The sequence below is a fragment of the Thermobia domestica genome, chromosome 8 (genome assembly GCF_964235325.1).
Source record: "Thermobia domestica chromosome 8, izTheDome1.hap1.1, whole genome shotgun sequence".
Classification (NCBI taxonomy): Eukaryota; Metazoa; Arthropoda; class Insecta; order Zygentoma; family Lepismatidae; genus Thermobia; species Thermobia domestica.
Genome location: NC_137461.1, coordinates 158630508 through 158647688, shown reverse-complemented (window position 1 = coordinate 158647688; position 17181 = coordinate 158630508). Strand labels below are relative to the sequence as shown.

General features: G+C 33.9%; 1 protein-coding gene and 1 long non-coding RNA gene across 2 annotated transcripts in view; one reads left to right on the top strand and one right to left on the bottom strand.

Annotated features, from left to right (window-relative positions):
* The window catches only part of LOC145691881 (alpha-tocopherol transfer protein-like), a 44562-nt gene that overhangs the window by 2526 nt on the left and 24855 nt on the right, over window positions 1-17181 (bottom strand). The window contains exons 2-3 of the mRNA XM_081767190.1: window positions 6174-6284; window positions 5013-5118 (exon numbers count right to left, since the gene is read on the bottom strand). Of these exons, the coding sequence (XP_081623316.1) occupies window positions 5013-5118; window positions 6174-6284 (217 nt within the window). The remainder of the gene's footprint in view (window positions 1-5012; window positions 5119-6173; window positions 6285-17181) is intronic.
* LOC145691882 (uncharacterized) overlaps window positions 1-17181 on the top strand; it is a 61401-nt gene that overhangs the window by 32722 nt on the left and 11498 nt on the right. Inside the window, exon 2 of the long non-coding RNA XR_014132576.1 lies at window positions 14120-14328. This is a non-coding gene — a long non-coding RNA (uncharacterized LOC145691882). The remainder of the gene's footprint in view (window positions 1-14119; window positions 14329-17181) is intronic.

Below are 17181 nucleotides of genomic sequence, written 5' to 3'. Positions count from 1 at the left end.
AAAGACTGGGCCGAACAGGAATGGGATCACATTCTGTTCTCTGATGATTCAGTTTGTGTAGTGATTCTAGACATACAGTCATCTCGGGAGAGGTAGAAACATACGAGTACAATGAATCCAGGAACATTGTTGAACATGAACATCATGGTGCTCAAAGTGTTTTTGTGTGGGGAGGTATAATGTTCCATGGGCAGAACGACCTTCCAACTATTGAACGCGGTGCACTCATCGACCAACGTTACTGTGACGCTATACTCCTTCCACATATGTGTGTTTTCAGAGGTGTAGTATATTGCGTGATCGCATCGAACAGCGCAGGTGATGGTCAACCATCGCAGTGCGAAAGATATTCTTCAAATAAATTGGCATGCATGTACCCGGGAGTTGAATCTCATCGAGCACATATAGGATCATATAGAGAAGCGTTGAGCAGCACGTTCAGGTGCATCAAGGACAACGTAGGAGTTGTCAACAGTTCTGGTGAAGGAGTGGATTTCAATACAACAATTTTTTTTTAATTTTATGAGCAGCATGAGAGCATGTTTGTACAGCATACATTGTTCTTCGTCGTGATATCACACCCTTCTAAAAACCATTTCACTCCTTCGTTAATGTCAGGAGGCCAAAAAGAGTCACAAAATCTTTAATATAAGTTATTATTTCTGTATAAAAATTATTTTTGTTCTTCTATTCACGTGCATTTCTGTTATTTCCTGTTGTCATACATCACTACTACTTTATATATGGTACAAGTTTCACCTATCTATACCATTTAGAAGTGACACAGCATTCGTTACTTACTTTCGTTCTTAAAAGTTTTGCACATCAGTATATAATGCAGTGTGGACCATGGTGGAAAGACTACAAGGTGGATGCAATGCAGTGCTATATTCTTGTCGCTCTGGCGCATGACGTCATCTTGGTCGCAGACGGGGCCAACGAGAGGCAAATAAACTTTTAACAAGCGCTTGCTCGCTGGTATCTCATACGCAAACTTCTCTTCTATTTGTAGTAATCTTCAACGAAGTGAAAATTGTAGAACAAACAGTAATTATATAAACGTAAAGTAATAAATGATTAAGCTAAGTGAATTCAAAGAAAGACATTTACAATAGCAAAAGAAACAGCAATATCACTTCATATTAAACAACATTGAAGCTTGAACAAGCCAATATTGCTCACTACATTTTCTGCTTTTTTCTTTTTTTCTTTCTTTTCTTTTTTAACATCTGAAGTATTAGACTTGAGTATGTATAGGCCTCAATAGTCTATAACATAGTGTGTCGTTAATGCATTTCATTATGATATATTTATGTATGCTAAAGTATAATTTCGTAACACATTGATCGGTTTCGATTTACTATTAATATTTTGCTTGAAAGAGAATACTTTACTGATGACCCCACATAAATTTTGAGAATATCTCAGGGACGAATTCATGGTTTTCGTAAACAGAGATGCACGTACGTGTATTTTCGTTATGCTTGGATTTTTTTTTTAAAAAAAGGTTCCTCCAACATAAGTTTCATCAGAATCTCAGGGGAGGTTAGAAACTTTATTGAGCAGGGAGGCCCGTATTTAATATTTTAAACATAGTTTTTATTTTTGATTTATAAAAAAAATCATCTTATTTGAAATCCCTGATGGTTTATTTATAGAATTTTTATTTGAACAAAAGGATTTGTGAAATTTACGGTTCTCTAAATATTAGTGTCAAAATTTACGCCACAACAAATTGTATTATTAAACATTTGTACGAAATAGAACGTTACATATACTATCATGTTATAAAAATATATAGAAATAAATATGTATATACAAAGCACTTCAAACAAAGAAATTGCAACAACATGACTATTTCAACCCAGAAACAAAGTACTAGGCGTAGGTGAAGACGATGTACGGGTGTTACAGCTAGACTAGAGAACATGTAAACCATAAAATTACATAATTTCTTCATTTTCTTGATAAGTTTTCTCTTTTCTGTCCCGTGGACTAAAGAAGACAAACGATAAATGCAAGTGAATGATTATGTGAAATTTGGTGGAATGAGAATGCGAGAGTACCCCGAGAAACTCACGGACACGATGTTATCCACCACAAACTCACTTGACCAGGAGTGAACTAGTACCAGAGGTGAGCGTTCTGCCACTGAGTAACTGTGTTTCATTGATTGTTCGAGAATCTAGCATATTTCTATATTTACTGAGGCATTCTTAACTTTGTAATTCTGGAGGGGACCCCTAAATATGTATATGTAATTATCCAAAGTTGTGATTAAAATGGACAAAAATTTCAAAATCTGAGTGTAAAATGTCTCGACAATGTCGCCCTGACATGGTAGGTGGATACTTTATTCTCTTGATGTAATACTTGTTATATATCTTTGTAACCGTTAATCGTTATTACGAACCTTCCATTCCTTAGTTAATTTGAAGTGCAACGTCCCGTTTCAGCACCGAGGCTACAGGGAATGCAGACCTCCAGAATGAAATGGGATCTGAACTAATTTAATGCTCTCCATATGCTTAACTCGAGGGAGATAATGCCCGCTAGAACATCGTGCCTCCCTTCTCGAATTACATGCCTGCCTCTATGGGAAAATTTTTGTCTCAATACCTTATGTAGAAGGAAGTGATAGAAAATCTCTGTCGCTCCCCCTCCCTCATGATTTCGAATCCCGGTCTTACCTCGAAGTTCGTCTTTTTAAATCGTACTATTGGATTTTTGTACGCAGAATCAACACAAACTACTGTAGCCCTATATACTACTATTACATACTATTAATACTAAAAAGAAGCTATATAATGAAATCGTGTTTACAGAATTTCATTTAACATTGCATTTATTTATTATTTTTATGTAAAACCATATTTTAGGTTTATTTTGTCCTGTTACCTGCAAGCTAAAATCTATTTCTGGAGATATTCCCCTTCTTCTTGAGGATATCTAAAGTATTTTATATTAGTTCCTTTAGTTTTTCTGTAGTAATTACTACAGCCGTACACTACACAGTTAGACATTCTCGACATTTAACAGAACGAAGTAACAAAGAATTTTCATATGTCACTTCTATGTCTATGCGCGCCTTTTCCCGTTGTCCCTTGCAACCCAGATGGCGTCGCAACCACGACAGCGCTCCAGGCGACATGCGCATGCAACCACCTTGCAGTCTTTCCACCATGGTGTGAACTATATATATATATATATATATATTGATGGACAAAAACGTTGATATTTTGAACGATCCTAACACCAGAGGGGCACATTATTGTTCTAATTCTGTGATACTATAATGTTAAAAGTGTTGTCAAACAAACATAAAGTTGTATTGTTTCAAATAGAACTACGTGAGGTAATTACGTATTTCAAATCTACATATGAAACGAAAACTTAAAATACTATGTTTGTCATGCAGCGTTGGAAACTAAGTACGCTGCTGTATTACAAATATAGAAAAGCAACCAACTTTTGAAGAGTTCTACAACAAGGATAACGTAAACGAGACGAACGGGGTAATGCATATCCTGAGTACTTCAATGTCGCATTCCACAGTCATCATAGAACGTTATTTCGAACAAGTACAAATAATGAGAATGATTATCTTCAAAGGACTTTATTTCGAAAATATTTTCAGATAAGTATCACATCTAGTTACATACATGGTTTTCAATAGACACAAAGTTCATAATGCTATTTGGAGCAATTTGATATTGTAAACTATTCGACAGATAGGCCTATAAGAAAATTGTGAAACTTGGTATACTGCTTAAAATGAAATATTTGTAGGAACTTTTAGAAAGAGACTTCGTTTCTATAACACTACAACAATATTTTTGGTAGAATTACAAGTTGAAGGAATTACGTAATTTTAAACAGTGTTGCAAACGTTAATGATTTTTAAAAATCTCCACAACGGTTTTGATTATCAAATTGTTCTAAGCGAAATTATGATCTTCACATCCATTGAAAGTCATGTACGTAATTATGTGTGATTCGAAGTATCTTTTGATTGTATTAATTTGAAATCCGTCATATTATGACCATAATGTTAGACTTCATTATTTTATTTTGGATATGCATCGAGCTTGTCGCGCTGTATTCCCAAGACTCCACCCACCATTCCGTGCAAGCGCGGCAACGCTGTGCGACGGATAGTCGCGGCAGAAGAAAATGGGGCGCATTAATATATGTAATAGGGTCTTTCAAAACAGCACCGACAATGTTTGGGAGGTGATTCCTGACACCAACATAAGACAAAAATTATAGACCAACCTGGGTGCACAAATGCTTCCTTTCGGAGTTATAGGCTGCCGAAAACATGAAAATATGAACTTTAAAGGCCCATAGCTCCGAAGCTATGGGACCTACCGTAGGCGGATCAAGACTTCACTTAGAAACTAATATGTGCCCTATCCAAAAATACAAGTTTCAGAATCCTGCGGTACTCACACAACAATTTTTATAGACGGAGTTCGGCTACGAACATATAATTTGAAGTATTCACTCTATAAAATTGTTGCGGAACTATCACAGGATTCTGAAACATAGATATTTAGATAGGACACATACTAGTTCCTAAGTGTAATCTTGACCCGACTACGGTAGGTCCTATCGTATTGGAACCATTGACCTTTAAAATCCACCTTTTTCATGTTTTCAGCAGGCTGTAACTCCGAAATGACGGATTCCTGCACCTATGTTCATGTATAGTTTTGTCTTATGTCGGTGGCAGGAATCGCCTCCCAAGCGTTTTCGGTGTTCTTTTGAAACACCCTGTATATTTCCGTTTGTACACTAAATTTCAGCTTGATTGGCTGATTACTTTTGCTGTTGTGAAATGGTGATTTTACATTCGTTATTATCTGGGAAGATTATGCTTGCAGTTGAATCAATTAGGTAAAATTTAAATTTGTATATGCCGTAACGAAAATGCTCTTCAAGATGTATTGTCAATAAAATGACAATATATCAGTGTCCAGTTGGAGTTCTAATATTGGATTATATTTTACCTGTCATAATACTTAAAGGTTCAGCATTTCCTCCTAATTCCTTTGGAAGATATTCATTAGGGACAATGTCGTATAAATCTTCATATTTTCTACCATACATCTTTAGCTGTATTGTGAAAATAAAAATAAAATATCTTAAACATGAGTATATAATGAACGTATCTATATAAAATTAGTTATAATTTTTCTCTTGATTAATATTGAATCCATTTATTTACTGAAGTTATCTATTTAGTGAAATTTCAGATTTAGCCATACGCCAGATTTACACAGAAAATACCAATAATCTCTCGATACTATTCGTATTGGTATTCTCGGTAAAAGAAAATGTCTGATCACTTATCAACTCCTATGCAAAATTGATTAAGCTAGAAACTTGAAATTTGGACAATACACAGGATTTCTGACTAAAGAACTACTAAGAAGGATTTTTGATAATTCGGCATGAAAGGAAATAGAAGTTATCATTATAATAAAGTATCTTTATCTCGAAATCCCTTATGATTAGAGACTTAAAATTTGATATTTAGACTTTTCACTTAAAATAATTAAATACGTGTTTAAGTGTTTTTTTAAAAAACGTTTTTCCTAGAATTGAAACATGGGGAAGGGAACATGAGAGAAGTTCGCCATTATTATATTAAGGTGTCCATATCTTTAAGATTAGATACATGACATTTCGTATTTAGACTTTTTGTTGCTTAAATTTATTAAACACTCGTTTCAGTGATTTTTAAAATTTTGATCTAGAAAAGGAGAAAAAACGTGTGGGAGTGATTCACTTATGTAGGCCAAATATCAAAAAACGTTGAAACTCATATTTAATTACTTTAACTGAAAAATCAAAAATGCAAATTTAAATTTCTAAAGTTAAGGTTTCATGCGAGAAAAACTCCTTATTATTTGAAATTCAACTTAAAATCGCCTAAAATGGGGCTGCAATTATTATGAGATATCCATATTTTGTAATACTTTGGAATCTCTCATATCCATATCTCGGAATTTTGAATTATTTCTACGCACTGTGAAATTAATACATATTGCCCATAATTTCCTTGAATTTCTAGTAGTATAAGTTCTCTTATTTGTTTCTAATGATGATTTCATAGATTTACTTTTCTAATCGAAAATTAAATTGGCAGTTTTCAAGCAATACTATACCCGTTGATTTATCTTCTTCGTCAAGATAGGAGCGAGGAAATTCATTAAAGCAACTCCGAAAGGATTAACATTAATTAGTATCAAATGCTTAAATTGATCCGGGTAACCTTGCTGCAAAGAAATAAAATAGAAATATATTAGTTTCCAAACCAGACATTAATATGTACTGTATTAATTCCTAGAAAGTGTAATTCTCACGTAAGTGCATGATTCTACTTAATGTATTGAATTTGTAAGGCTAATTTTATAACCTATATGACACAAATAATAAAAGTTGCATCTATTTTACTCTGGTTTCAGTTCTCAGTAAAAACAGTGTCAAGTTCCAACAACTGAGGAAAGAGCTACTCATCCAAGTGTAACTGAAGCTGTTAATATTTTGCTACACTTACTTTCTGCGTATCACTGTATTTCCCAGACTTAATTTGTTCAGTGAATAATTTATATGTATTCAGTAACACAAAAGTGTTCACTATATCAATATTCGTTTCTTAATCCAGCGAAGATTTCATCCCTTACTGTTTCTTGGTTTTATTTCTTTTTTGAAATTGCATTCTTTAAAATCTACTCGAAATTATTATCAAAGCATATATGACTGAAATCTTAAAAAAAAACTACATAAAACGGAAAATTTGAGATGTCAACCTTATTTTTGAAAATAATAATAATAATAATTCCAAACATGGAATAGCAAAGATTTTTGTCACCATGATGGACTATCACTTACGGCAGATTTTAATATAAATATCTATTTTTTTTTTCAAAATCCAACCTAGAACATTAGAAGGTGGAATTTTACTGTCTCTATACTTGTTTTGAGGTACTCAATTCGATAGCAATATTTAGTGACCACCTAAACAATAACTCTTGTCAGTAACTTTAAAATTAAAATAGTTCAACAGTTCGTTTCCGTAACTTCAAGAGAACATGATCTTTACTCAGAACAAGTATTCTAGTTAAAGAACTACTTGCATAGTTCTCTGGAGACATCTACTTTCACTAATAACTGTTGAGTTGAGTTGATTTTGAGTTTAACGTCCCGTTCAGCAGCGAGGCTATATGAGACGTGGACCTACTGATTAACGTGGAATCCGAACCACATGATCACTAATAACTGTGTGTGAACCATAATTTGTAAATAACAATTTCATATTCATCATAGTATTAAAATCTTATCCACTTGAGAAACTTGAATAAGGATTGGAGAAATGAGAGAGGTATAAACGATGGTGTTGTTGTTCACTGCATCACCAAGATAAATCCATTTTGTATGTCCAACAATTTTACTTACGAGGAAATCCAATAAACCGTGAGAGTTGAATTTTGATGAAAATTTGTGACAAGACTCAGTTCGAGTTGCTAAGTAACGTAGTAATAGTCACTTGATGCGCAAATGCTTCATTGAGCTGCTACACCGACGCCATCTTGAAATCCAGTAGGCAATGTACAAGAATACCCTTTTGGCACAAAAATGAAAAAGCTTTTGATAGATCTGACTTCAGTATTGAAAACCAAGGTAGAGCATCTATATGTGGGAGTACTTCCAGTGCATGATCACCATTTTGAAAGGCGCCATATTGAATCGCCATCAAATATGATAAATGGCAAGGGGGTCATGTGGAGTATCAAATAGCACTGAAATTTACTTCTGAATCCATTTCCACAACCAAAGTTTACATATCTGTTTTCACGTCAGAGTTAAGAGCTCTCTTACCTACAGAAATATATAAAAACTGTGCGAGTTAGACTTGTGTTATGAAAGATGGTCGTGCGAGCACTTGCAGGATTTTAACTAATGCAGTAGTTAATGCAGTACAATAGCCACTATACCAATCCGATCTTGAGACTAGTAAGAGAAATCGTTAATTAAATTAAAATGCCTGTAGTGAAAAATGGAATAGCAGCATCCTACAAGTTATACCTATATCAAGCCAAAAATCAACTGTATGAAACCAAAAATCTATTTTAGGCAATTTTTCATGGTCCATTATGGTGTGTTAAGTTTTTTCTCCAATCTTGAAACCTTACGCAAAGACCATCATTGTTATAGAATATTGCATTCTTTTCCAATACTCATACTTGACAATCTATAATGTACCGTGTTTATTACGAAGTTAAAATACTTTAATGTATTTATTGCCAGTTTGTCTAAATATAATCGATTTATCGGTGACGTATTGAACAATGAAGTGGATTTAAATTATCAGTTCACAGCCAATTCTTAGAAAAAGATACAACTGGAAACACCTGATGTCTGTTCTGCTATTAGTGATAAGCGAATGCATACACACCTAATAAAAATAGATGGCAATAAATATTACAAGATTCAATACCAAGTTGCTATCCATAAAACAAGCCTCTTTCTTGCTTTTTCCTACAATGTTAAATAATTAAATATTTGCATCTTTCCACCTTTAATGATGAAACACTTGCTTATATTTTAATAAGGGCAAGACTAGTTTTCATATCAAAACTGTGATAAATAACTAATTGTAGCAGGTGTTCACTTGTTTGGTGTACAAGTTATATAACAGAATGTTTATAAAGAAAATGCATTCCGTTTTGTATCATCAATTTTGTGCGCCAGTCCTAAAGGACATGCTTGCATATGCATGGCAGAAATGTCGGTACGTAACAGGAGCAATAGTTGATTCATTTACAAATGTTCTGGAGACTAGTAGAAAATAGTGTCTGTAGTCATGAAGATTGTGACGAAAGTCCATTTGTTAAGTGTTTGCACTGTTCCATGATGCTGTGTGCTAACCACTTCGTTTTGGATCTCCATAATCACAACGGAAGAGCAAAAGGTTAGTAAGTTAATATTTGCTTATGTGCACCAGTTTATATTATTTTCTAATAATTTTTGTATTATTTTTCTATTAATTTTCTAATAACTTCAAGACATATTCTTGTAAAGTCATATGTACCTTTGCACCTAACTTATATCACAGCATTTAAATGCTATGCATAATCGCAACACACACATACTCATATATATAGCGCACTTTGAAATAGGTATAATTTGTTACAGTGCTGCTATTCCATTTTTCACTACAGGCATTTTAATTTAATTAACGATTTCTCTTACTAGTCTCAAGATCGGATTGGTATAGTGGCTATTGTACTGCATTAACTACTGCATTAGTTAAAATCCTGCAAGTGCTCGCACGACCATCTTTCATAACACAAGTCTAACTCGCACAGTTTTTATATATTTCTGTAGGTAAGAGAGCTCTTAACTCTGACGTGAAAACAGATATGTAAACTTTGGTTGCGGAAATGGATTCAGGAGTAAATTTCAGTGCTATTTGATACCCCACATGACCCCCTTGCTATTTACCATATTAGATGGCGATTCAATATGGCGCCTTTCAAAATGGCGATCATGCACTGGAAGTACTCCCATATATAGATGCTCTACCTTGGTTTTCAATACTGAAGTCAGATCTATCGAAAGCTTTTTCATTTTTGTGCCAAAAGGGTATTCTTGTACATTGCCTACTGGATTTCAAGATGGCGTCGGTGTAGCAGCTCAACGAAGCATTTGCGCGTCGAGTGACTATTACTACGTTACTTAGCAACTCGAACTGAGTCTTGTCACAAATTTTCATCAAAATTCAACTTTCACGGTTTATCACCTTCCTCGTTAGCGTAGCGGAAAATTGTAATGGAATATAAAGTAGAAACTGGATCCATTTGATAAAAGGAAGAAGTCAATGGAGAACTTTTGTAAATGCACTATTGAATCTTCAGGTTCAACAGACCATAGAATTAATTAGTTAGTTAACAGAAAATCAATTGGGAATGTTTCTGTCATATGAAACTTTTCGAAAGTGATCCTGAGAGAGTAAGAGTACTTTTACAATTAACAATTTATTTATTTCAAACCCTTGGGCATAAGACACAAAATTTTGCAATAAGGAAACACTATGCCTCAAGGAATTCGAATATGGATTTATTTACTCTTTACGTGGAACACCGAGGGAGAAGGGCAAGCAAAACATTATCCTCAATAAAATACGAACGTGTATGCTAATAAGAAAGGCAAGTAAGTTCCATTGAAGCAAATCGAAAATTACGACAAGTGTGACTACTGCAAAGATAAAATATAACAGGGTATTCTCCAGTTAACCAAGTATTAAGTAAATATTTGGACAGATACTTTATTGTTTGTGAAGTGTCCGATGAAAACTTTGAAATGATAAATGAAATTGCTTTATCATATTAGGGTGTATTTAAAACTAATAAAAACGCTACAAATAAGAGTATCTTTGCTAAATTAACAGTACCCAATCAATACGTTGTATACAAGAAAGCATGAAAAATACACTTGTACAGTCAACAGCAAAAATATCTCCCCCTGTCTGCTTTTACTCCATTAGGTCGGGTGCAGTACATTTGCTACTAACCAGCAGGTGACAGTTGGTGAGCCTTGGAACATTGAAACAGGCCATTTGCTGTGGATTTGATGCACGAATAAATTTCTCCGTTTTGAGATTATTCTCTCTTGATTAGATCGAGCTGTCCAATGAGTGCTGTATATCAATGATATTATAATTTCGTTGTGTGAATAATGTATTATTTCACTATATTCTTCATGAGAGAAAAAACGGTGATCATACATGAGTTAGGAAATGGTTGAAATTAACTGAAAATATCAAGAAAATAAGTTTTTAAATTTTTTTGTCTCCATTAATGGATCTACTCCAATTCCCTCTCATTTACATTTTACCATCTTTTTCCTTCTCCTCACGAGAAGATCTTGCATATCATACAGAACATGGATTGAAATTAAAATACACTAAAAATTTCGGACCTAAAGGAACCTTGGTAGAAAACCAATGTGGTAACTACTTGCATACGCTGACCACTATGATGCTGAACAAAAAGTATTAGTTGAAAACTTTTAATGTAAGAGTAGTCTCTATATTAAGGCCAGTATGAAGAGACGATCACTAAATTGAGTTACTCATAATCTCCTTTTCCAACTCAGAAACAGGTCTAATAGACTTCTCTATATACGGAAAATGTCTCAAACGTTCAAGTTGAGGCTGATTTTTCAATATTGGTTCCGCAGCCAAGGAAGAAAACAAAGATGGCAGACATCATTTTAATTTGTCTGCCTCTCAATTTAAGTTGTATCAAGACGTCCATGAACATTCCAAGATATTTTAAAGTAAAATATTCTCAACCAATGTATTATCTCGTAAAAATAATTTAATTTGTCGCCTTTACACAAAGGACTTGTAGGTAGTGGTATCATACGAAATTACGAGTTCGGTCAATTATTTTTATTCATTAAATTTTATTGTTTACGTAATTATTATTCTTGTTTTATTATTATTATATTATTTTTTTAACGATCACGCTAAATTCACATGAGTTCACGGATCCTTTTTTATATAAGTTATTGCCACGTAAAGGAAAGGTGACTTGTGGGAAAACTACATTTGTACTTCCCAAGAACTGTAACCTTAATCATTCCATGCAAACTCAGTTGTGTCTAACTGACGTAATCTAGCAAGAAGAAAGAGTGAAGGAGGTAGGAAGATCGTTAAAAAAAAGAAGAAAAAAAGAAAAAATCAAATTCGAGATTTCAACTAATATACACGTTTTATGACCTCTATATTTCGAAAAAGTGAATTTGGATATCGATTCGTCTGTCCCAATCCTAAGTGTTCACTTGCCTACAAATCGTATCATTTAGTGTTCTCTAGGAGAGTTTCCTGACTTTTTTCTCCTACCAGAAAAATAAAGGAAGTTTGCTGAAGAGTGAAAATAAAAAATGCGATTTTCTCGAAAACAGTTCTAACGATTTTTTTAATACTCCAATACCAATATTGCATTAACAACTCTATATTGTGGTGTAAGTCGTTTTCCTGGAAAAAATCGCGAGCGGTAATTTATTCATGGCGATGAGTATTTTTGGACTATTCTCTCGAAATATGCTCAGACGATTTTGTTTGTCTTTCAAAATATACATTTCATTAATAATATGAAAATGTATAACTTATTTGTTCAAAACAAATCTACTCATTCGAGAGTTTGGCTCGGAATATTTTCTCAAAAATGATTCAAGTAATGTTGTTCCATATTTCATTAATAAATTTTTCACTAAAACCCTGACAATACGGTATATAGAAGATATCAATCTGAACAAAATGGCATATGAAAGTACATTCGAATGCAAAGTTTTGAGGAAAATTCTTAGAAACTAATTTTTATGGCTCTGAAGGTATGTCGTTCGTTCAGCTTTTGTTCTGGTGGAATAGATTGTTCATTTATGTATTATGTAGATTCTACATGAAAAAATACGCCATTAATTAGAAAATTGTATCTATTGTTGTTTGTTCTTTTAATGGTGGTACACATAATTCTAACAATGACACATATATTCCTTACAGTTACACACACACATTACTTAAAATCATCAGAGAATCAGGTAAGAAGAATCAATTTTAGGAACTGAGAAATAATATTCTTTACAGAAAGAGCGAAATACAGACTCTATGATTTATTTGCTAGCGACTCCTTTCTCCTTGAAAGAAAAAGATTTAGAAAACCGTCATGTACAAATGCTGGAAGCAAGTCAAGAAGGGTTTACCAAAACATACAATTTGTTAGTCAAAAGAGTATGTTTTCACAACATGAAGCGTTATGTGTATAACATGTAAGGAGTGTAAAATGGGATACGGACAAAATCTCGCGGCCGAAATATCGCCGCCCAAAATCTCGCCGGCCAAAACCTCGCGTGGCCAAAACCTCACCGCCCAAAACCTCGTGGGCCAAAATCTCGCCTGCAGCTTAATAAAAATTCAGTGTAGTATAACAATATCTGCTGCTTTTCTTATAAGTAAAAAGAAAAAAAGGAAGGAAGAGCTTGGTGTGGTGAGAGTAGGGGCGACGAATTCCCACTCCCCCTCCCTTTTGTTGTGCCGACAAAGTGAAATTATAAAAGACATCCTAAGCTCGAACCTCATCTATGTTGAAAATTTGATTGAGATCGGTAGGATGGCTCAAGAGGTATAATGTAACAAACATAGTCATTTAATTTTTATATATTTAGATTTCCAAAGCATGCATTAGAATTTTTCTTGTAATTATTTTAATGTAATTCTGTGTTATTACTAAATATATACATATAGTAATATATAGAACATTCTACATTGAAGAAATCGTCCTGAAGAGGTCTTATCCTGACGACATTCCTTCCCAGGCGACACTACGTCTCGCTTAATTTAGACCAGGCGAGATTCTGTGTCATGAGATCATTACAACGAGGTTTTGGTCAGGCAAGATTTTGGGTATGGCGATATTTTGGGGCGCGAGGTTTTCGAAGACGAGGCTTTGGCAAGGCGAGATTTTGGCCCGCGAGGTTTTGGGTGGCGAGGTTTTGTACCCAAACCTGTAAAACATGTCAAATATTTAGAAACTAGTTAGATTACTATATAGCACATTAGAGACATCCAAATATAATGCCTTTCTATCAATTGTATTTAGATATAGCTGGACCTTACTGTGAAATACTGTACTGAAATATAAATATTTTGTTGTTTGGGTAGATGAAACCACGCCTTTTTGCTTAACTGTCTCAATTCCAGACACTCGGCGGCAACACTGATTCAGTTTCTTTTTTCTGAGGATATTTTTTTTATATGGATTGTTTTCTAAACTGGCTCTGGACAGGGCTGGAGCTTTAAAAGAGCAGTCTTTCAATAATTGTATAATATTTGTGGTGTTACATTCAAGTTTGCAAACGTGCATGGTCATTTTTCCATTGGGCTGGCTGAGATTAGTATTCGTAATATAGAGGAAAATTTAAATATTGGTCCAAATAATTCAGTGATTGGGTGGAAGCACTTCCGAAGGTAACTTTTGTTCACAACATAACAGTGAACACGAGCTCCTAGTCTCAAGTTACTAATTATTGTTTGGTTCTGTTCTAGATTCATTCATGAAGAAACGCTGGATCTGTAGTGTCACTGTTAAGACAACAAAGACAAGTTATCACACCTCAAGGATATTTGGGAACAAGCTCAGAACAATTATACACCCGGTTCAAAATCTCTCCAAATTCAAATAATAAGCGAGATAAACAGGCACAACTTCGATAAGGTTAACTGGTCTGGACTTTTTACTCTACGATATAGAAGAGGTAATCCTACTGTAAGATGTATAGGTCATTCAAGGAAAGAATCATGATAATAGCTTTTAAGTGAAATTTTCAAGAGGGACAGGAAGGAGGAAAATTAGTCCATTACAGTGGACCGCGTCAAGCAGTATTAACCACTGTCCCCTCTGAACGAGTTCAGAGGCCAGGACAATCAACGAAAGACGTCCTCCTGTGATCTCGATGTCGAACACTAAGACCTCCAGATGAGGAGGAACTGTACCTCCTGAGGACAAGTCGAAAGGAGGATAAACAACTGTACGGCCCTTCATCTTCTGATCGATCTTGCATCGTTTGGCCTAATCCTCGTTTCGCCTAACCAATTATCTGACATTTTTATGGCAGATGAATGATACGATTTGTGTCCGCCATTTTAGGCGAAAAAAGTATTCTCGTCTGGCCTAATCCTCGTTTCGCCTAAAATGGCGGACTATAAAAAAATTCGCGGAAGTAAGACTGGAGGTAAATTTCGAAAGATTATTCCCTACTATATGAAGAACTGAGAAATATTTTATTTCCACAAAACTAATTTGTAGTACGAGCATTTGCAGTGGCTATATTTCACATGAGAGAAAACAAATTACACATACTTTATTCCCTATTATTAATTTCGTTTAAAGGTGTGTGTTTTAGTTTGCAGTTTGTTTCCAAATATTTGATATTGTCAAATGGTACTGCTAATAGGCATCTTAAAGGAAATATAGTTTGCATGAGTATTACGAAAATATGGATTTTATATTTCTGTTTCGTACTAATGTGGATGCAGAAGTTATATTATTGTAGGTTTTGCTGGTTTTTCAGAGGATTTCATTCCAATTTCGATGCTTTTTTAAAACTGTTAATCCATTATAAGAGATCCTATTGTGATACTCATGCAATATATTGTGATTCTATATTGTTTTAATTAATTAATATTTGTAAACATTTTGAGCTAGATCTGACAAGAGATATCTAAATTAACTCATAAAAATGGACAACTGTGATTGAAATGAGTGATTTCGACAAATCGCTCTACTGGCAAGTTGATCTTTGCATAATTCCACAATCCAAATATTTCAATGTGTTACTAACAAAGAAAAAATAAAAATACATTTGAATTCTAAGTAACCATTAGCAAAAAGCTATTGAAAATCTGTTAAGGAAATAAAATTGTATAAACAAAAAATATATATAAGTATCCCTAGATATTCCCTTCAAATATCGTGGATAGGCATTCGCACAATCACAGATAAGGATTTGTTTACAATTTCCAGTTTTTTCCAATCAGAAGCAAGTATTTGTTTACATCTTTCAGGCGTGTCTATCATGTATTCAAGTAACTGTCCTTTTACTTTTCTATAAATAATCCTTATATTTGTGTTTAAATCTTAATTACTGTTCTTAGGATCTATGAAAAAGATTTGTTATATATACAGTATTTATTGTATAAATTATTATTTAAAATAATATTAAGTTTTAAAAGCAATGTTATCAATTACTGATGATACTATTATTTATTTTCTTATTTGGATGCATGTTTAAATGAATCCCAAGGTGAAGTCCGGGTAGGAAAATTTTTGTCCACGAGCTTTCAGGTCGAAAATGGCCTGAAACAAGGATATGCGTTGTCGCCATTATTATTCAACTTTGTTCTAGAACACGCTAAAGGAAAATTAAAGATAGCAACCAGGGCCTAGAGTTGAACGGTATTCACCAGGTTATGGCATATGCTGATGATGTAAATTTAATATGGGATGAGAGGAGAACAATAGAAAGAAATGCAGAGATCTTATTAAAATCTTGCAGGAACATGGGTTTAGAAGTAAATGCAGAGAAAACTAAATACATGGAAGTGAGTCGGGACCGTAATATGGCAAATTATGGATGCCTTAAAATATTAAATAATACTTTTGATAAAGTGGATAATTTCAAATATCTAGGATCAATATTAACAGACGAAAATCATATTCACGAAGAAATTAAATGTCGATTAAAAGTAGGGAATTCGTGTTATTATTCAATTCAAAATCTTTTGTCGTAACGAATTCTGTCGAGGAATTTGAAGCTTAAAATATATAAAACGACAATCATACCTGTTGTTCTATATGGCTTCAAAACATGGTCGTTTACTCTGAGAGAAGAACATAGACTGAAAATATTTGAGAACAAGATCCTGAGACGAATATTCGGACAAAAGAGGAACGGAAATGGGGAATGGCGGAAACTTCATGACGAGGAACTACATAATTTATATGGTTTACCAAACAATTATTAGAGTCATCAAGTCTACGAGGCTTAGGTGGGCAGGGCATGTAGCTAGGATGGAAGAAAATAGAAATGCTTTCAAAGTCTTGACTGGAAGACCAATCGGAAAACGACCATTAGGAAGACCTAGGCGCAGATGGGAGGACAATATTAAGATGGATCTCTCAGAGATATGAATACAAAGTAGAAACTGGATCCAGTTGGCTAAGGATAGAGGTTGGTGTAGAGCTTTTGTGAACGCGGCATTGTACCTCCGAGTTCTATAATCCATAGAGTTAGTTAGTATCTTATTTGGATGCTTCGTCGTATTGCATTCATTTAGAATGTTGTATGACTGAAATGCTAAGTTGTTTTTTATTTGTTTACTTTTAATGCAAACTTTATTTTTTAGTTACTCATTTTACACAAAATTTTGGGAAATAAAAGTGACGTTCATTCTGAAAAAATAATAGATTTCTCATTTTCCTTTCAACACTTCTGAGAATTCGCTATTGAAAATAAGCGTAATATTTTATTTTTTCTTTTGGGTTAAATCTCATTTTTATGCTCCAAGGCTAAGAGAGGCGGTAATGATGACAATGAACAAAACTGGTG